General features: G+C 35.3%; 1 protein-coding gene across 3 annotated transcripts in view; it reads right to left on the reverse strand.

Annotated features, from left to right (window-relative positions):
- RAB28 (RAB28, member RAS oncogene family) overlaps positions 1–20,272 on the reverse strand; it is an 89,513-nt gene extending 69,241 nt beyond the window's left edge. Inside the window, exons 1-3 of one of the 3 annotated variants that reach the window (XM_032494134.1) lie at positions 19,976–20,271; positions 15,291–15,387; positions 10,111–10,199 (exon numbers count right to left, since the gene is read on the reverse strand). In XM_032494134.1, coding sequence (XP_032350025.1) covers positions 10,111–10,199; positions 15,291–15,387; positions 19,976–20,050 — 261 coding nt within the window. In that variant the 5' untranslated portion in view covers positions 20,051–20,271. Of the gene's footprint in view, positions 1–10,110; positions 10,200–15,290; positions 15,388–19,975 lie in introns of all 3 variants that reach the window. The other 2 variants (XM_032494132.1, XM_032494129.1) reach the window with 2 other exon arrangements.
- Between the last annotated feature and the right edge of the window lie 2,481 nt (positions 20,273–22,753).

Below are 22,753 nucleotides of genomic sequence, written 5' to 3' on the forward strand. Positions count from 1 at the left end.
TTGAGTTATAATCATAAATGCTGACTACTTTTTTACACCTACTATGTACCAGACATGTATTAATCTTCACAACAATCATGCAAGACTGGTATTATTATCCTCATTTTACTAATACACAGAGGTCAAACACAAAGTAACACAGAGCCAGGATTTGAATCAAGGACTGCATGAATATAAAGCCCACTCATTCATTCTACAAACATTTGTCTGCCAACTATACGCCAAGCATTGTGCTGGGTACTAAGGATATACATTCCAACCTCAAGGAACTCACAGTCTTGCAGCAAAGCCAGGCACATAAACAGACAAGTATATAACACAGAAGTCATGGCTGATCACATGCAGGTAAATATTAATCAACCAGCTCGAGCATGTCAGGGGTAGGGAAGAGAGTGTTATCTGTAACATTTGTCAGTTTCTGTAATGCAAATACTCGTCTGTGGCCATTTTCAAGCTATTAATGTCACTTTACTGAACTGAGTTGTGGAGTATACCACTATTTATACCAAGAGCACAGATAACAGAAATATATAGTAAAATAATTAGTAAGTGATACATTTTGATTATATAAATCTTTGTTTTTAATATAATTTGAGTTTACATGTAATTTTTATTCATGAATGTATTCAACAACCAGCTCACAAAAATTCATCAGAATTTCACAATTGACTCTTCTAGTCTGGCTCTAGCCTACTACCGTTATGACCTTCCAGCACTATGCTTTTTTTTTCCCTCCAGTTTTATTGAGAAATAAGTGACATACATCACCGGACAAGTTTAAGACATACAGCATGATGGTTTAATTTACATATATTGCATGGTCTTTTATTATTAAATAAGACTGGTCCCTAAGTCACTTAGCCTCTCTGGATCTCAGGTTGTTTGCCTGTAGAATTAGATCATTGAGTTAAACAGTCTCTAAGATCCCTTTCAGTTTAATTATTCTATAATTTTATGTAAAATCGCTTGTCTGATTTATTTCAGTAACTTATACATGTATTTCTGTGTGTCTTCCTAAATGCTTTGTAATAATGCTCAGTACAGAATTATTTGAGATAATGAGCATAATCCCACTTTTCTCATTTAGAATAACACACCAGAATTGGCCTCTGAACAAAGCTAGTATTTAATCTATTGACTCAACCTCCAGTTGACATGAGTGATACAATATATTATGTTAAAAGAACTCTGCTCTGGAAGTCAGATCACTGATCTTGGGCAATGCCTCTGTCATCCACCATTATAATACCTGTCATGCCTAAGTGATTAAGTGAAGTAATAAAAATAGACTTATTTTAAAACTAACATCCTACACAATTGCTGGGAACTTTTTAAATTATTCTGAATGAATATGAATTACATTTCAAGGTAACTTTGAGGTAGTTTTTACTCTCATAAATTGAGCCTTGATGGTGCCTCTTAAAGCTTAAAGTTTTTAGAACTCTTCTAACAACATATTAAAATATCCATCAACACAACATGGGTTAATACCTGAATGTAATAAAATATATGCAAATAAAACATAGCCAGCATCTCTTGATAATCAGTACTAGACGAGAGCTATACGATAAAAATTAAATACAACTGATCTAGACCAGGAGTTGGTAAACTATGGCCCCTAGGTCAAATCCAGCTCATAGCTTGTATTTATAAATAAACCTTTGTTGAAATATAGTCATAGTTACTTGCTTAAGTATTATTAATGACTGCTTTTGCACTATGATAGCTGAAGCAGAGACAGTCTGACTTGCAAAATCTAAAATATTTTCTATTTGACTCTTTAAGGAAAAGTTGGCCAATTTCTGATCTAAACCAACGTGTCCCAATACTCTTAAGTCAGTGACACTTATAAGTTGTCCAGGACTCATAAGAAAGAAGGATAACATCTTTTCATAAATCTATCTACCAACCCGAACATCTATCAGTTTATATATCCCTTTCTCAGTACCATCTAATGTAAAAATTATGATTTTATCTTTGCTCCTAACATGACAATTTTGTACCAGTTTTGACCTACATCAATGTGGTGAAAATCTGAGAAGGGAAAATGAGAAAACCAAAGACCTTAAAACACAAAAGAAGTACTAGGACTTTTGGTTTCATGTAAAGAGCTTAGAAGTCATCACATCTGTCCTTATAAGTAAGAAAAAAGTTGGATAAACTGAAAATCAATCACTTTTCTTGGACACAACAGAGAATTAAGTCTGAATGGCAAATTGCTACCCTGAAATCTGAAGAGACAGGCAAATTCAGAGTCATAGCCAAAATCTGCTTACTTGGAACAAAAGCCACTAGAGTCAGTAAACAGTAGAAATATTTAAATGGTAATTTTGACGAACTGCTGGAGGCTGAGTGTGGTCTAGTTTGAGAGTGAGAAACTCCTGGGGGAGAGGGCCTTTGGACATACTTTCGTGGGTTTTACCTCTAGGAACCCCACAAGATCCTCATGGTAAAGAGTCAAGAAAAAAATCCCCTCACAGCTCTGGCACGGGGAGGGAGAAAGTAACTACTGTAAAATACACCCAAGCATTATTCATCAAAAAGGCATATTCCCCAAGAAAAAAGCCTAGTTAGAGTCTTCTATCACACGGGAGAAGGGCAGTTCCAAACTCCAGCCCCTTCTAGCCATCCTGTCTCACTTAAGTCGGAAAAGCCAAGAAATATCCGTGAAGGTCACAGCCCAGGGACACATATGCACTAAAAGGCTATGACTTAATCCTAAGAGTATAGACTGTTTCTCCTCCTCCATGCTCCACCACACAGCAATAAGGCAGTAGATTACATGTGAAAGAGCTGCAAGACACAAACTTCAACTAAGGAAGAGCTCTCTGTGATGGTCAAAAAACACAAGGGAGGGGAAAAAAAAAGGACACTAGAGGAACCTGATGTCTCTAACGCCTAAAGCTTCAACAAACATTAAACATAAACCAACTCCTGGTCAAATTAACATAACACTTCACACTAAAGACCTATTTATTTGACTTCATATTGCTTGATACATCGTGTCTAGTTTTCAACAAAAAATAAGCATTAGAACCACATTCAAATATGAGACTGATTTTAGAATGATCAGACCAGGCATTTAAAATAACTGTGATTAATATTTTAATGACTCCAATAGAAAAGGTAGACAACATAAAAGAGCAGGTGGGTAACATACACAAAGAGATGGAAACTTCGAAGAATAAAAAAAAGGAAATACTAGACATCAAAAATATACTATAACAGAAATAAAGAACGTCATTGATAGGCTCATCAGTAGACTGGATACAACCCAGAAAAGAATCACTGAGCTTAAAGATAAGACAATGCAAACTTCCAAAACTGAAATGCAAAGAGAAAAAAGAAAAAAGAAAACAAAACATCAAAGAATTATGGGACAATTCTGAATGGTGTATCATACATGGAACTGGAATACCAGAAGGAGATGAGAGTATGGAACTTAAGAAATATTTGAAGTAATAACAGCCAAGAAACTGACAAAATTAAGACACCAAACCACAGACCCAAGAATCTCAGAGAGTACCAAGTAGGATAAATACCAAAACATCTACACTTAGGAACATCATATATTTAGAATTTAGACTGCATAAAACAAAACACAAAGAGAAAATCTGGAGAAAAGGCAAGGGGTGGAAGCCAAAAGGAGGGAAGGAATACCCTATCTATAGAGGAACAAGGGTTAAGAATTATAGATAATTTTTCATCAGAAACCATGCAATTAAGAAAATAATGGAGTGAAATATTTAAAGTGTTGAAAGGAAGAAAAGGGCCAATCTAAAATTCTATATGTAAAATTATCTTTCATAAATAAGGGAGAAATAAAGACTTTCTCAGATAAATAAAAACTGAGGAAATTCATAGCTAGAAGACCTGCCCGAGAAGAAATGTTAAAAGAGATTCTTTAAGGAGAAGGAAATGATAGAGGTCAGAAACTCAGTTCTATGTAAAGGAAGGAAGTATATCAGAGAAGGAACCAGTAAAGATAAAATAAAATCATTTTTCTTATTCTTAATTAATCTAAAATATAATTATTTCATAACAGTAACAATGTATTGAGTGATTATAGCATAAAGATACGTGAAATAAATGACAGTGATGCCATCAGGGGCAGGAGGAATGAACTGAGAACATTCTTCCATTAAATATTTTATGAACTATACAGGAAGCAATACAGTATCATATGAAGGTCAACTTAGATTAGTTTAAAATGTATATTGAAAACTCTAGAGCAATTGCTTAAAATGTTTAAGTATAATTCACAGGCTAAAAGAAGAGATAAAATGCTCAAATAAAACCATGGGAAAGAGAAAGGGGCTGAGGGTGCGGGGGAAGCACAAGGAATAGAAAACAAACATGAAAGATAGGAACCCAACTATATCAATAATCACTTTTAATGTGAATGGTCTAAATACACCAATTAAAAGACATTGTCAGAATGGATGAAAAACCAAGACTCAACTATATGTTGCCTACAGGTAACACCTTTTAAATATAAAGACATGGGTCAACATCAAGGGATATAGAAATATCATGCTAACACTAATGAAAAGAAAGCTGCAGTAGCCATATTTCAGACAAAGAAGAGTTCAGAATAAGGGAAAATCATGAGCTATAAAGATTGGCATAATGATAAAAGGGTTAATTCTCTAAGAAGACATAACAATCCTTTGTGTACACACACTTAACAACAGAGTATCAAAATACACGGTGCTAAAATTGATAGAACTGTAAGGAATTCAAAATCCACAGATCCACTAGTAGTTGGAGATTTCAACAACTTTTTCATTGATACATCAAGCAAGCAGAAAATCCCTAAGCTGACCTGACCAGCACTAACAATCAGCTTCACCTAACTGACATTTATAAAACACTCCATCCAACAATATGAATATTTACACTCTTCTCAAGCTAGTACAAAACATTCACTATGACAGACTACATTCTGGGCCATAAAAATATATTAACAAATTTATAAGAATAGAAATCACATCAAGCATATTCTTAGATTACAATGGGATTAAACCAGAAATCAATAATAGACAGTTGGAAAAACTCTAAATATTTGGAGATTAAACAACATACTTGTAAATAAGACATGATCAGAAAAGAAGTCTCAAGAGAAGTTTAAAATATCTTAAGCAAATAAAAATACAATCTATCAAAACTTGAAGATACAGCAAAAACAGTGTTAAAGAAAAATGTGAAGCATCGAACAAATATATCAGAAGAGAAGAAGTATCATTAATCTAAGCTTCTGCTTTAGGAAACTGAGGAAGAAGAGCAATTTAAACTTAGTGCAAGCAGAAGAAAAACTAATTAGAGCAGAGATCAACGAAACTGAAAAGAGGAAAACAATAGAGAAAATTAACAAAACCAAAAGCTGGTAAACTTCTAGCCAGGTTAACCAAAAAAAGAGAGAGAGAGACAAGAGACAGGGAGAGAGATCGAGACAGTCAAAGACAGAGACAAGAGTCAGACAGAGAGAGAGAGAGAGAGAGAAAGAGTAGGCACAAATTAATAATGGGTCATTATTCTATAGACATTAAAAGGATAGTAAAGGAATAATATGAACAACTCTACAGCCAAAAATTTGATAACACAGATGAAATGAATCAATTCTTTGAAACACACACAAACTACCAACTCATACAAGCAGCCACCGACTCCCAGGGCCTCTATCCACCAGCACACCAATGCCAGACCTCTAAGTACTCACCTCTTTGGGAGACTATAATATAAGCACCCTCAAAGCCCTGAGTCTCTCACCACATCAGTCAATCCAGACCTCTTGACTCCTTCCAGAAAACTATCAGAAAGCGTAACTCCCTCAGAAATGCAACACATGTTGGCAACAACTGAAGTCTGAGAAGAATCTACTGGAAACTGCTAGAAATAACTGTCTCTTGGCAGTCTGGTGGCCATCTAAACCCAGCACCATGTCTCATGTTGCTGATATCCTCTTTATCACCAATCTATCCACCATTTATCCTTCTCCTATGTCTTCATCCCCAAACTGCCCTATGCTTCCTCTTCCTAATTTATTCTCCAACTGCTTCTCTTCTTCCCAAATCTTTTTGCCATGACTTGTGGAAATCAGACTTCAAGTTTAATAAATCCTTCTATATCCTCAAATTCTTCATTAAGTTGCCTCCATTTTCTATGCCTTAATTTCACTTTTTCCCCCTGTAATTCTAAGATGGTACCTCTTCTCCTTATAAACCTCAAGACTTTCAATAAATTTTACATAATATTATATAGTACTTTATTTTCATCTATTTCACTTATCACCATATCTAATAAGCATGAGTCAGTAAATCAAATGGATACCATTTTCAAAGGAATAACTGATAGCAGTCTTGAAGGAACAAACACTGTGGCAACACAACCATAACATAAGGTATTTCACAAATTTAGTTCTAAAATTTAACAGATACAGTACACAGAATTTAACCTTCCCCCAAAATGAAAGGTTCTCTATTTCCAAAATGCAGGTATTTTCCCCTGATTTGCACAATAATCTACTTTAATTTTTAATTACATACAGAAATGAATTAAATCATAAAGACTATATAATAATCATAATAACATATACTTTGCTGTGTAAGTACAACCTGTAAGAAGGAAAACTAACGCGAGAGGTCTGTAAACACAATCAGTTATAAGTTGGCAAACATCCAACCAAAAAATTCATAGTAAAAGACAGCAGACAGTCTCAAGGAGTGCAACTTTGAGACGTGCTCTCTCCCCAGTTGTCACACAGGCACCATATCCTTTTGTCGCTGGTTAACAGGGTGGCTCATGTGTGTGGGACACTGGCACAAAACAGTAGTTATGTTCTACCTCACAAATGACTACACTTCATTGAGTTTATGCTCAGTAGGGCAGTGTTTGCAAACCACTTAGATTCCAGGACGGAAAGAGCTACAAAAATGAAACATCCAGTCCTTCTCTGAGGTTTGTTATTAGCCTCTGTTAGCCACAGGTTACAGGGCACTAAACACTATGTACTGTGTGTTTGCTCGTAACCGCTATGAAAAATAGCCTATAACATCTTTCTGAAGACTCCTAGAAAATTTTAAGTTAATTTAAAATCTGGGAATTTAACTGGGACATACTTCAATTCTTAGAACTAGTTCTTGACAAAATACCTCATTAACTCTTTCTTGGGTGTCAATTCAATTTTGTTTTAATCAACGCTATTCAATACACTATCACTAAAATTTAATGCTACTGGCAGAAAAAAAAAGTGAAGAAGGTAAAATAATCAGTTTTATTTGACTTAATTTCAAGCCTACAAATAGGTTTCTTTCTACACGATAAGAAGTGCTTTAAAAAAGAGATCTATAGCTTAATAGCCCAGATACATATAATTCTTTCTATACACATTATATAAGTTAGAGAACCTAAATTAAAATCCTAAATAATACATTATACTAATGTCTTCAAAATAGCTTGTCAAAACATTTCTGAAAGACTTCTATCCTGTAGCATGTGCACAAAAATCCAAAATATTCATGAGATAGGCAATATACAGCATCCACAACAACTCTAAAAACAGTGTAGATCCACTTTGAAGAGTAATTATATAATTACATAAAGTTATTAAATGCTATTAAAGTGCTTATGAAAGCACTGTTTTTTTAAAAGTAACGTTTCCCCAGTTTATGGCAGTGAACTTTAGACAGAGCTTCTCTGGCCTGCTTAAAAAATTTACATAGAGTTTAACAAAAGAAACTACTCGTAAATGTACTGCATTGTATTTTATATATTATTTAATTTAGAATCTTTAGAAAGCAGAAAAAATTTAATTATATTATCATTAATGTATGACATCTCATTTTACCTTCTTAGAATTCCTACTTTCCTGGGACGATCTCATGAAAATGTTCATGAATTTCCTAGAAATACTTTACTACACTGTTTTTTTTAATAAAACTGGGTATATGCTTTACAGAGATTGTTAAGTATAAACAATGTAAGGCACTGTCAAATGAGAAAAAAAACATGTACCTTCAAAACAGAAATCTTATGTGACATCCTCTTTCTCCCAAGATATGAAATACATTAGAAAAGAATAGAGACATTTTACTAAACTCAAGTATCCTCAAAAAAAATGGAAATTTTCTAAATTTCTACAAATTTGCCCATTAACATCTGCTGACTTTAAGCAGATATGTACTAACATAAAACATACACTGCAAAAAATTGATTTGAAGGACTTGGTCACACAACACTGTGAATGTACTAAATGCCACTGATTATATACTTTAAAAATGGTTAATTTTAAATTATGTGAATTTCATATCAACATTAATTTTATATCATAATTTTGTAGTACTAATAAACTTTAAATTTATATAAGTCAAATAATAAAATTTTATACGATTTGAAGTAAAATAGAGGCCAATCCATAAGCATTTAGTTCCTCTAATTTTAAGTGAAAAAAATTTATTAATTGAATGTCATAGTATTATTTACTCTGAGATGTATAAAAATCTTCCTGTTCGCCACTAACTCTTGATATATTTATAAACCATAAAAAACTATTCTATTTGACATTCAGAGTCAAATATCAGTTAGAAGCTTGACTGATCTAGTCTTCATTTTTTAAAAATCCAATAGGTGTCCATGAAGATAGATTTTAATGGAGCAAAGAGGACAGACATTGCTATCTTCAAATCCCATTTTACCAACTAGGTGAATGAAACAAGGACTGTAGCTTCCCACAAGTCTCTGTCCAGCAATTTTACTTTAGTTTAATATCTACTTTAAACATAATCAGTTTATAAAACAGAAACAAACAACAATGAAAAAGCTAGCCACAAAAATCTGAGATATTTCTTTTAAGAGAAAAATGAACAGGCATAAAATATCAAGTCATATGTCACAAGTGAAAATGTTAAATGAGCAGAAAGATTTTCCAGAAGACAAAGAACAATGTAGAAGACAAAGCAAAGAAGGATTCTAGGAGCCAAATCTATGTATCAATAATGCAAAATAAGAAAACACAAAGGCCTTTATACATGATTAAGAACCATGTAAGCTTCATCCTTCTCTTAATATTTTAGAAAATAAGTCAAAATCCATTTTCCATGCAAAATTAGAGCAGTGGTATTTGTTAAGCATCAAACTTCATATAGAAGAGTGCTCACTATTCTCTGTCTTCATCTTCTAGACTCACTTCTTATGAGCAACATTGTTCCACATAACCAAGTTACGATCCTCCACTTAAAACATCAAATTCCAATAAAGAACTAAATGAGGGTTAGGAATATTATCCCCCCAATACCTCATGATGATGTGAAAGATAACATACTAATTAAAAGTGGAAGAAAAAGCAAAAATAAACAGTATGTCAATTAATTAATTTTTAAGTATGTTAATTACTATCATGTATGTTTTCTACTTGTATAATTTTATTTTAAACCTTATAAATTATGTCTATATAAGCTCATGTTGCCAAAGAATTTTTGTTATAAAATTATTCAAGTGGTTTTTCTTACACATAGATTTTTCTTCTGAAGAGACACCACACGTGACTATCATGTTAAAATATTATATGTGCTTCATATATAATTAGCCATATTTAGTTTTCTAATACATTGATATATCTATTAAATCTGAAGAACTATAAATATTTAATAGACTAATTCATAGTACAAAAACATATAGACATAAATATGCTTTTTGTCCTTACAACTTAAAATAAAATTTTCCCATACTGTATTTTCATTCACTTTACATATTCTGTAAGTAGTCGATACAACCAAATCAGTTAATAAAAATCAAAATATCATTTGTCACTGCATGTATTCAACTGCTGACAATAATATCAGTAATATAAGTAGCATATGAAGGCTCGTAGAGTCACCCAGTCCCCTGACCTAAGTCATTCCAAACGTGATTTTGGGGGAGGAGGAAAAGGAAAAGATCTGCACAAATCTAAAATTAGTCTCTCTACATATCAGACAAAAATCAAGGTAGAAAGAGCGCGCGCGCGCGTGTGTGTGTGTGTGTGTGTCTGTGTATGTGTGTCTATGTGCAACTGCTTCTGTTTGTGAGGAGGGTGTTCACAGTACTGGAATAACCACAGAATTCATTTCATACCTGTGCTCCATAGATATATTTATCCAACATCTTTCCTCCTATTGTCTGTCCTCCTATGTCCCAGACTTGAAGGGTAACATTCAAGTTTCCTAGAGTATAAAAAAGTGAATATAAAAATAAGAATACAAAAAAAGTTAAGGAACATACAACAATCAAATACAGTTTCACAGAACATTAAGTCACAATAATACACTCTGAACCTAATTTGCCTTTTATTGTGCACGTTCACATGGTCAACTATTTGGAACTGTGAGATACTGTTGTCAAAAGAGACCATAGTGGGGAATTTAGTTTACACTTTACCCCATTTCCATGAGACTACATTTATAATCACCTTCAAAACAAAAGAAAATAAAGAAAGCTTTAATTCACAAACTTCTTAAATGTTAAAAAACATTTTTCCTAAACAGAGAATAGAACAATAAAGTACTTGTATGTGGAGTAAGGAGCAATTTAAAACTAAAAAGCGAACTTTATATACTAACCTACCTTTTTGCACATAATGAATTTTGGCTCTAAGGTCTAAACTCTATAGGTTCTAAAACTCATAGGTTAATAACAGACTACAAAGATGGTCCCATAGTTTCAACTCAAATGAATTTTTAAATTTGAATGTTACCCACTATATAGAGTAGCAAACATAATTTTAAAATTACATGTTTTCAAATTTAACCCATAAAATATAAACATATTTGATAGCCCTCTTCAGAACTGATGTAGGATACATACCCAGTACATCACTAAATATTATGATGCATTTAAACCTGTTCAAAGCATTCCACTGAAACAAGTTTTAATGTGTGCTTCAAAGCCCTCATAAAATAGTGTAACAAATCTCTTCCCTATAAAAGCATTCTAAAACACTAAGAGGCAATCTTTAAAATTCTTTTGTCCATTTTGCAAAATATTTACTTGATAAAAAATTTATGAGACAAGTTATTCTCTATTATCAATGCAATTAGTGACAAAACCACAAACTTTAAAGACCAAGTTCAATATGCTTTGTAGTTTAACATTTCAAACTATTTCTCCTAATAAAATTATGCAGTTTTCTCCAAAGGTAGACAATTAGTACCTTCAAAACGAGTTCCCACACCAAAAACGTCTCTCTGAAAAACATGCAAATCAGGAAAACTCAAAAACTTAGACACTAAAAAACTGTTCTCACTTCAAAAACAAACAAAAAAAGGATTATATAGACATGAATTTTCATACCAATGTAAAACACTAAAATTGGAGAATGTTAGTTACACCATTCACCTTTGCAACTGAAAAGAAAGTATGATACTTACTGGATTAACCAGCCAAGTTTTACCCTTAACTCTAAGTTTTGTTGGGTTTGTATTACAATCTTTCCATTACTCGGATGTAGGTCTGTTCCATCTGCCAACGTGCAGAGGATTTACATGAGGAACTTCCATTAGCATTAATGAGAGCTACTGAAGTTTATCACCCGGCATCATTCCGACATACCCACACTTTCAACACTCGCAGAGTAATGACCGAAATGTTCTTAAAGCTCTATGAATACAAAAACCAAAATGTCACAGACTAAGACTTATCCAACAACTGTGTAAACCCAATTTCTTAAAAATCTAAATTTTTCAATATTCAAAATTCATTCTCCTACAATGCTGTCTCAAATTAAATAGGTGAAAAAGGACTAGTCATTGCTACAAGTATGTTAAATAATTTCAGAAGCCCCTAGATAAACAGGCAGTATTCTATTCATTCTACTCACTAAACTCTCTGCTTACTTGAAAAAACAGTACTTAACGATATTACCCTTTTTAGAGTAAGATTTTAGGCAACACTAAATAAAAGGCATTTAATTCCATTTTCTTCAAGGCCAAAAACCTTACCACTTAACTTCATATCAAGAAATACGAAGCTTTTTTCCTTTAAGTTCTGATATTTAGATCCTATCCTACCTATAACTTTAGGAACATGATCTTCATTACATGTTTTCAAATTCTGACTACATCACTTCAAGACTCAAATCATTTATTCAACTATCTCCCACCTGAGAAGTTTATATTTATATGTAGAGGGTATTTTTAAAAATCTATACCTTTCCATATAAACACTGTTTGCTGCTCTTGGCTTCTTTTTCTTTAATATATATATTCTAGTGCCTCAGATAAAAATAGCTATGCATTACTAGTAACCCACTGATTTACAATGCTACCTCCAAAAAAGCCCAAACTTTTTCTATCACTACAGCTTCAACAAATGATATTAACATCATAGTTATTTTATGTATCTCAAAATATATTTCAACTTCCACATTTGAATTTTAGGCTTATTAACACATAAAAATAAAAATAAATGGGGATTCTGTATTTGGGAAAACAAAATAATATACAATTCAAATCAATATTCCTTATAGTTCTTGCAAGCAAAAATGAAGTCTTCTAGCATATTTTCAAAATGACATGCCTATAAAGCTCTAAGAATTTTCAACCAATATTGTAAATTCTTAAAAAATCGAGAATCCACCTAATATAAATTTGTAACTAATAAAGAAATTTAAGTAGGAAATTGTCAGCAACCTAATCCCAAATGCAAAATGCTAGAAAATTCCTGCTCCTCTGTAAGAAGTGACATTTAACTGGGGAAAAAAAATAAATAAATGAGGTGACAAAATACAGGTAAGTTGCTTTTGGTATAAATCAAAGCCACCAAGAGGATTCAACAGTGACCTTGTAAAAGTACACTTGGTGCCTTGGTTAACCTTACTTAAAGTGCTGCATAGTCAAGATGGAACTAAAAACACAAGTCTGCCCACTTCTTGTACTAAAGACTTAGAAATCCTTTTCACAGTAGAACGCTGTTTACTGGACTGTACCCACAAGCTTCCTGAAAGTATTTTGACTAAGGCTCTTAAGAAGCTCTATCAGCAGAATCTCTGACTAACAGATACACTATTTCAAGCAGTAAAATCTGCACAGTGGTTGCATCCAGACTACACAGCATACCAGATCGTGAAATACACGAAAATGGATGCGTATTTGCAAAGTAACGACCTTGAAAACTTGCATGAAGAGAATGTCAATAGATGGACAGGAGGAATTACACCTCTAACAAGCTGAATGGACTGAAGACTTGCTAGAATACTAATAAGTATTAGATTCCCCTCGTGTGCTGCTATATCATGAATTCAATAATGCTGCCTAGAATGTTTTAGCAAATGATACAAATATTAATCGTTTGACACAATGAGTTAAAATTAAGGTTAAGGTATATAAAAGGTATATAATAAACCTTTTAGTTTATTAACCTCATTTTTTAAGGTACCTACTGATATAAAATCAAATTACACTAAAACAATTTTTTCCTACTGAAATTTCTACCACAATTTTGAGTCCATTAAGTAGAATAAGACCAACTGCCTTCTTAAAAAAGGAAATTTTCTTCTGGAACTCTGCCCATAAAAATAAAAACTTAGTCAGGAAAATTAAAATGTATATTCATTAAGAGTCTACATTTCCCAGTGTCATTTTTTAATGTAAGTACTTTCTAACTCTAAAATATTATAAATTTGGATTTCAAAAATAAATATTTTTTACAAAGTCATCAAAATTTAAAAATTGGTAGTATTGTGCAAAAGACAAGAAATTATCATATTTATCAGATATATAAAATGTCCAAAACCAGTCTTAAAATGTTTCTAATGTTTGACTAGGTGCTTACTCCTGTATTTAAGTCTTTGAGCTGAAAAATGAGAAAAGTTAAACAATATTAATGACACAGAAAGTTAGTGCTTTTGCCAATTAGTCTCAATACAAAATAGTCAATAATTAAGCACATACTGAGGTTCTCTGTGTACAACTGGCATCCCTAACAACACTGCTGCAAAAATAAGTTTTCAGTATGTATATTATGCTTTGTACTTCTCCTAGTGACTGCTGTAAATATTCTGAAAGCAGCATTAAACTACCCATAAGAGTAAGAATAATAAAAATGAGATTTTCACTTTTGAATACATTAAAAGAAATACAAATAAAACAAAATACACATATCTGCCTCATTAAACCTCTTTCTGAACAATAACTTAGTAATGGAAAATTGAAATTCTTTTCTCAAGCTATATCTTCTATTTTATTTTTCCCTGGAAGCCAAGTACCAATCACAACAAAATATAAGAGTATATTACTAATGAGATATGCAGAGTAACTTCAAATACCAAGAGTCTTCATTAGCTGCTCCAAAACTTTCAGAGTTGTCTGATAGATGGGGTATTTGAGAGATCAACATCTTTCAATAATACTAGAATTTTTTAAAAACCCCTTCCCACTATATCACTAACATTCCAATATATGAATCTGATACTACACTTGCAACCGTTTTTATTCAAATATACTTCCTCAGAGAGGAGAGAGATGGGCTGGTTTATTAAGCCAATCAAGATAAACTGCTTTTAATACTTTTAATAAAATACTTTAAACATATAATTTAAGCATCACATGTAAATGGACAGAGCATTCTAAAGCCCCAATTGTTCAGAAACTAACTTAAAACAGAAACCACTCTTTTTTTGTTATTATTTCCCTGTATTTCCCACAAAATGTGCTGCAACTGGCATCTAAATAGTTTCTTTGCATGGTGAACTGAAACATCTTGAATGCTCAAACTGTATTTTTATGAGTGCCTGGGGACCCTAAATTTTAGTGGTCTATTAAATGCCAGCAATTTCATGCTGCCTTGCATAAAACAGCATTCACATATTAGAGCACAGAAGTTCCATAGCTACATTATACTTCTGTTCCAACTTTCTCTCAAACAAAAAACTGAAGCAGAGGCTAATCAAAATAATATTTAAAAAAATAATCCTTTCCAGTCTTTTCACATTTAGTTTATACAATATCTGATGATAACTGCATGGCATTTGAGTTTTTTTTTAACTTTAGAATTTTATAAGCAACTATTGTTTTTCCTCAAAAAATGTATAGTGGTCAAAAACAGTGGGGGAGAGGGGAGTATATAAACTTTTTCCTCACTCCCAGGGACAGTATGTCTTCATGGCAGATGCTGAAGAAAGTTAACCTCCGTAACATAGATTTACTAACTACATATATTTTCACACAGAAACTGCCGCAATATTTATTTTACACATTACTGTTTATGTCTCTTATTGTCAGATATGTACAATTTTCTGTTAAGACATTTTAGTCTCTTACCTGGCAATGTTATCCTTCTCAAAAAGAAATCCAGTCCTATAGTTTGTCTGTACTGTTTCTCAAAAGTTTCTTGAGCAAAACACGTAGCTAAGGAGGTCTAAAAAATTGATGCACAGAATATCAAAGTTAATGTCTTTGTTTTAGATATATAAACATAAAATCACTACCAAATCTTATTAAGTAATCTTAATATTTATACTTGTATTAATTCAACAAGCAACTTTAAGCAGTTCTAATCAGTTACAACGGGAAGAGGGACTTAGCACTCCACCAGGTAAATTTCACTTGCCAACCAGCTATCAGTGGCAGCAACAGACTAATCAGCTAAATCTCTTTAAATACCCTGATTGTCAAGCTCCTTCTCCTTACTAGCAATTAGAATTTGAGATTTATCAACAGAGAAAACTAAAACAACGTGATTAAAGATCTGAATCTCATTATGTCCACATATACCAGTTCAATATAAATTTCAGAGAAGTTGCACTTCTGATGTTAAACATTTCTGAGTAGTTTGTGTCCTCAGCCAGTAAGTACTAATTAAGGAGAGGAAAGCCTGTTTATAGAATTTCATTTCTTTATTGTCCCCTCAAGAAATGTGTCTAATTTTTCTCTGTATTAAAGATGTTACATAAAAATGATTCTATAGAATGACTAATATTTATCTTTTAAATGAAGAAATTGATATTTTAAGATTAATATTAAGCAGGCAAAAATATATTCCATTCAAAAGAACTATAAAGCTTAAAGTCACAAGAATATTATAACCAGGACAGATACATATCTACATTTTTTTTTAATAACAACTAAAGTTGTATTCAAAACTCTGGAGTTTCTTTAGAGTACCATTTCTTAACAAAGCAAAAGAATAATTATTCTAGTAACAACTGAAGTAACTCAGTAACTCAAAAGCGTCTTAAACATTTTAAATGCACTATTTATTTATTTGTAAACTTCTCCAAAAAGAAGAGAAAGAGAGCTTATGAAGCTTTGCTCTTCAAGATAGACTCCCAAAGTTAAGGAAAAATAGCTCCTTTTTTTATTTTAAAAGTTAAAATTAGATGTCAACTCCTAAGATAATGAAAACTAAGATAAAATTTCCATGATAGCTTATTATAGTTAATTATGACATAATTACAATAGTGTAAAACAAAAACTTGGCCAAATTTCAATTCCTTTAAACATAAAGACCTAAAATTCCTTTGACAAAAGAACTATATTTTTCATATAAATGGCAATTTGTACACACTAACTCTAATTCTTGTAATGTTTAAATTCTCAGCATTTTTAAGAAATTTATAAAATATTTGGTCAAATATTTACTGAGCACCATAAAAAAGATGTTTTGCTAGACTCTGAGAAATAAACTCACTACACCAAAATGAAAATTTATCTAGCTACCTTGATAATATAAAAAACTGAGAGAACAGAAAAAAAAGATAAGCATTCTTTTTTAAAGCCTTTTGTTTTTCATTTAGCCTTGTTTATGCCATTAAGCTTACTTAACTAGGAGCACAAAGTCATCTGTGAAGAGGCTCAGAGTTCTACAGAAAAATAATTAACACTACTTACACTACTACAGATATTTCAAAATGTTTAATATATGGGTGGTTAAAATACTTTTATAAGTCAAAGAAAAACTCAAGGCACATGTAACTTCAGTATAATGTTATTTAAGGTGATTTTTCACTTTCACTTAAGTTTCTCAAAGATCAGTATTTTTATATTAATGAATATTCAGAAAAATTTTAAGTTTCTTTTCCTGAAAATAGGATTTCTAGCTTTTGAAAGACCTACCCTCACACTTTTGAGGCAAATATAAAGCTAGAATTTTCAATTGGAACAGAATACAATCTGTCAAAAGTATAGGTCCTTGGAAAAAAGAATTTATTAAAATGGATTCTTATATCTCCAGACATCTTACTTAACAAATTAAACAGAGAATCAACTGAATCAGTGAGAAGCATTTCCTCTTCAATTATCTAGACCCTGTCTTTCAAAGTCAATAATTTCTCACAAGTCATTGCATAAATACCCTTCTTAAACAATTAGGAAGTGAACAACCACCTACCATATCTATAACATTTTTATCTGATTTTTTTTAACTTGGTGAACAACTGTTAACCATACTACATCTACAAATACTGAAGACACCATAAAAAAAAATTTTGTCTCAAAAAAATCTTAAGAAATATATAATAAAATCCAAAGTATGAATCAAAACAAGAAAGAAATAGAAACACGTGTTAATAGGAGGAGGAGCTAAATTTCTCTTACAGAAATTGTTAGTGGTCATCTCAATACTCTACTGCTTCTGTCGGGGTGTATAAAATGCCCTGAGTTACAACTAGCAAGAAAAATGATGCGAGAAAAAAATGGCCAGGAGTTAAATCAGCACACAAATAAGAATGAAAGAAAAGGACAGTGAAAGAAACATATGGGAATTTTAGTAGCTGCCAAATAATTTGCCAATAATTTGAGAGCTTAATGGGGTATGGAGAAAAAAAAAAGCTTGATATATGAATAATGGAAAAAGGTTAGCTTTCTGATGCTGGTAACCAGAAATTTCTTGCAGAAAAAGCCTTTACAGTTTTAAAACACATCAAGATGACAAAGACTAAATCAGAACTATCAGGTACTATAAAGAGTATCATTGTTATCCTTCAAAGCAGAATAATAGTCCTAATTCACCAAAACATAAGGGGAAAACATGTGTTGTCCTATACTAGACACAGTTTTAGACAGAAATGAAAAACCTTAATTATTCACACTAAATTAACAATAAGAGGAAAATGTGTAACAGGCTAGATGAAAAACTTAAATAGAAAACTATGAACAAATTTCAACTGAGAAATATATACATAATAATGGATGAATACTAGAACAAAATTAACAAAAATTTTAAGAATTATAATAGAATGTAGGATAATGAACAATTTTTGTGTCTTTTTACAAGTGTATTAGAGTTACAGTCACTGTAATTTTAAACAGAAAATAAATTACTTATGAGTTGACCATAAAAAGATTTAGGAAATAAAAATTAGAAGGCATTCAAAAGAAAATACGAATGATGAGAAAACTATAAAAATAAAGCTTAAATTTTTTATCGAATAAGGGTGTTAGAAACAATGCTGATTTATTTAAACAGCTATTCAAAAAGTTGTTACAAGTGTACAAAAACTCATAATAATTAATGCTTTATAAAGAGAAGTGATCCCAAGTAATTTTCTTCCTCAAAATGTTCCAAAATCATCAGAGCTTATTAAGTTGTTTTCCCTAACAACAAAAATCAATAACAAAATATCAGTGTGGCAAGAAAGAAATTAACAGAATTCTCCGAATTTTGCATATGAATGACACCTTTCCGGGCCCTAGGAACCCAAATCTCAGAATGAAAGACAGGAGCAGCTGTGCAATGCTGCCAGCTAGGATGTAGCGAGTCGTCTCCACAGAAACCAGGGTCCAAACTACACCAGTAACACAGAAACGCGCAGCCGAAAACGGGAAACTGGTTAACAATAACCACCTGCGTTTCTGAAGAATGGCTGGGGAAAGGGATAAGAGAAGAAAGGAGACAACTTAAGCAACGTTCTCGGAAACAACGTTGGCGCCATTGACAGAAGCGACAGGTGTGAAGGTTCCCCGGGGCAGAGGCTCTTCACCTTATTTGGGGCGTGGATCATAGAAGCCTCTAAGATCTTACCGACCCTCCCCAGAGAGCAAGGACCGGGCCGGCAACGCTTACTCCATTACAGGAGCTCCACGACCCTGAGTTAAAGACCCCCGCCTACAAAGTAAGGGGACTGGCTGCCAGATATTCTCACGCACTCACTCTCATTCATTCAACCGTCACCGAAGGATAGACTTTAAGGCAAGGATCCCCTCTGCCAGGCTAGCAGCTCTGCCCTCAGCATCCAGCTCAGAAGAGTTCAATTGATACTTGTTGAATGAATGCTTGTGTTGACAGGTGCTGCGCTGGGAGCAGAGATGAACAAGTATGATGCTCTAAAACAGCACCTAACGTTTGTTGAATGCACACCATGTTCTGAAAGCTTCACGTGGATTTTCACATTTTATGTGGATTTGCACACTTTACCCTTGGAGACGACCCCTATCGATATACCCATCTTACAGACGAACCACAGACAGGATAAGCAATTTGCCCGCTAATGACCTGACCAGTAAAGTGACGGAGCCCCAATTCTCTCACCCAGGGAATCTCATTCCAGAGTCAAGCTCTTGGGAGCTCCCCGTGCAGTGGAGGCATCAGAAAAACAGTAAAGGGGGGGAAGGGAACAAAATGTGACCTGGACTAAAGTTAAAAAAAAAAAAAAAAAAGATAAGATGTCTTCCTTGAGAGTCCCCAGAGGCGAGAAGCTGGAAAGCTTCCCAGGGAGATGCTGGCCCGTGTCTTGAAGAAGTAGGAGTTCGCGATAGAGACAGGGAGTTGGGAAATGCCTTTTTCTTCTTCATTTTTTAATGTAAGGGGAGCTGGACAGTTCTCGTCGGACTTCACCAAGCACCTAATATGTGTCCGGTCCCAGGCCACGACCTGGAGGGCCCGGGCCCACAGGCCCCGGGGTTCAAAGAAATAAGGCGACGCCGCGGGGAGGGGAGGAGGCTGGGGGCGCCAGGGCCGCGCCAGGGTTGCTACAGGCCTGGCACGGCGGGCCCGCTCGAGGACTGACCTTCCCGGAGGTGCCGTCCCCCAGCACGACGATTTTCAGTTGCCGGTCCTGGCTCTCCTCCTCAGAGTCCGACATGGTGTCCCAGGAACCAGGCCCGCCTCCCCTCCCTCCCCCACCGAAGTAGAAGGAGGAAGGGAAGGAGGGAGTCTCCGGGGGCGGGGGAGAGGAGGAAGGGCAGCGGTGGGGACAGAACCCCCCGCCCCGGTGTCTCAGCGGCCGCTGCAGGTAACCGGGGAGAATCACTCGCCAGGCGCCATCTTGCCCGCCTCCCCTCCCCCTGCGCGAGGCCACGCCCCCCGCGCGCTACGTCGGGCGCGCACCCCAGCCTCTGCTCCAACCAGCGCCGAACGCGAGCTTCCCTGGCCGGCCGGCCCATCAGCCTGCCTGAGATGAGGAGGCGTTCGAACACAGCAGGCGAGACGCGGCGCTACCCTTGCAGGGACAGTTGGAGGAAGAAAACAGAGGATGTGTACTATTCAAGCTAGATAGAAAATGGGGGCATGGTAGCACGCAGGCGTTCTATTCAATTCTATTGTTTCCAGCTCCCTGTGAAGGCCCCCCCTCCCCTGGAGAGAATGGTTTAGCCTGTCTGGTAACGGGGGGGTGACGCCTGGGCTGCTCGCCGAGGTTGCCATGGAAGCCAGGACCCGGCGGAGCGGCGGCGGGGCGGGGCCTGTCTCAGGGCGCCGCGGACGCTGGTTTCCCGGCGGAGCGCGCAGGGGAGGGCCGTCTGGGGCGGTATCGGCACCGGGGGTCGCGCCCCGGGAAGAGAGGCGGCGGCGCGGCGGCGGAGGGAGCTGTTACTAAGGGCGTCGCTGCCGGGCGGCGAGTCTGCGGTGGCGGCTGAGCGTAGAACGTAGCTGTGGCGGTGCCTCTTGTTTTCTCCTCTTAAACACTGGGTTTTCTCATCCAAACAACGGAATCCGATGCTTCGCTCCCGAAGCACGTACGCTAGAAGCAGCAGTTCTCAAAGTGCGGTCTGGGGGGACCTTGGGAGCCCTGACAAAGTCAAAACTGTTTTCCCAATAATACAAACAATTTTTTTTTTGCCTTTTTCACCTTCATTCTCTCACAAATATACATAGACGTTTCCCGGAGGATGCATGATGTGTATGACGTCATCTAACGGAGCGTATGCTTGTTATTCTTTCAAACACTTTTCAGTACTCATCTTAGTGTAGTAATGATAGCTATAACTTACCTAAACAAATGCTCTTTGGGGTTCACAATAATTCTTAAGAGTGAAGAGGGGCCGTGACCCCAAAAAGTTTTAGAACTGCTGTCCTGAATGGATGATTTCAGTTCAAGAAGGTAGGTAAAAGACATAACTGAAAATTTCAATATAGTAAGATAAATTCCACAACAATAATGCCAGCCTACTATGTCTCCCTGTTAACTGCTTTACGTGGATTATCACGTTGGCTCCTCATGGGAACCCTGTAAAACAAGAATTATCTCAGTTTACAGATGAGGAAACTTAGGTCACAAAAAGCTTAGCTCAGAAGCAGTAGTCCTGGAAAGAATATGGGAATTCAAATGGGAAAGCAGTACGGTGTCAAGAATTACCTTGCCCTTGCAGCAGCACTGGCTTTCTCATCACAGACCTGCACTTACTAGATGTGTGAGCTTGAGCCACAATTTCCTAATCTATAGAACAGAGACACTACCTCCTTCATAGGGTTGAGAATTAAATGACATCATCACTGCAAAGTAACAGAGTACAGTGCCTGGTACATGATAAGTGCTCAGTGTTAACCAGTGCAATTACCACCCTCGTCATCATCATCATTAGATACGGTCCATATTGGACAATCACTGCTTTCTACCCATGTTACTCTAAGCAGAGTTCCTATGTGGAACCCCAGTCCCTTCATCTGTAGATAGGGCTGGCCACAGTAGTTGCCACCCAGGTGCCCAGATCTTTCTCTCTCCCCCCAATCACCACCATCAACTTTCTACATCACTGGGTGTGTTAATGAGAATTAGAAGAAAAAGGTGAGTGAGAAAGCTTTGCCAGGTTCTTTGTAAATGTTCCTTTGAGGAATCTGTTTCTAATGAGGACAGATTTAACCCCTTCTTGTCCATGAGAGGAGTTAATGTGGCAGTGGTTGGCTTTTCTACTCTTCCTGAATGGAGATGGTTATGAGACCCAGTCTAACCAATGAGACAGAGAGAATGTCCTTTGGGAAATATCTGGTTTTCTTCTCTGATAGAAGAAGGAGAAGGGGAGGCAGGAGGGGGAGAAGAAGGAGAAAGAATAAAAAGAGAGACACAGAAGGAAAGATGTCCCCTCCCTTCCTCTGTTGTCATTATTTGGGAGAGGACATAATGCTTGGAACTGCTACAGCCTTCTACACCCTACCTTCCAGGCTTCTTGTTATGAGGAGTAATACTTACGTAGCTTAGTGATGTATTCCTTTACTTGCTGACAAAAACACCCCAACTGGCACAAATGCTTTGGCTGAACACCAGATTTAGTTAAGGCCATAGGATCAATTTTCATGTGTGGTTTCGTAGGAAGGGAAATCTGGAAGAAAACTTTGCATTTTCTAATCACCAGTTTCCTAGACACCAGTTTGATGGAGAGATATCATTTATTTGGTTGTGTTCATCCCTGGGGCAGTATTGCTACATGAAACAAAAAGCCAATTGCATTTGTTCAGTGACCATGTTTTACACACTTGTGGCAAGATTCCAGGTTGAAAATTAGATTTGAAGACTTGAAGTCATGTACATAAATTAAAAAGAAAAAAAAATGTCTTGTGTGGAAGACCATGC

This window comes from Camelus ferus, chromosome 2, assembly GCF_009834535.1.
Source record: "Camelus ferus isolate YT-003-E chromosome 2, BCGSAC_Cfer_1.0, whole genome shotgun sequence".
In the NCBI taxonomy this organism is placed as follows: domain Eukaryota; kingdom Metazoa; phylum Chordata; class Mammalia; order Artiodactyla; family Camelidae; genus Camelus; species Camelus ferus.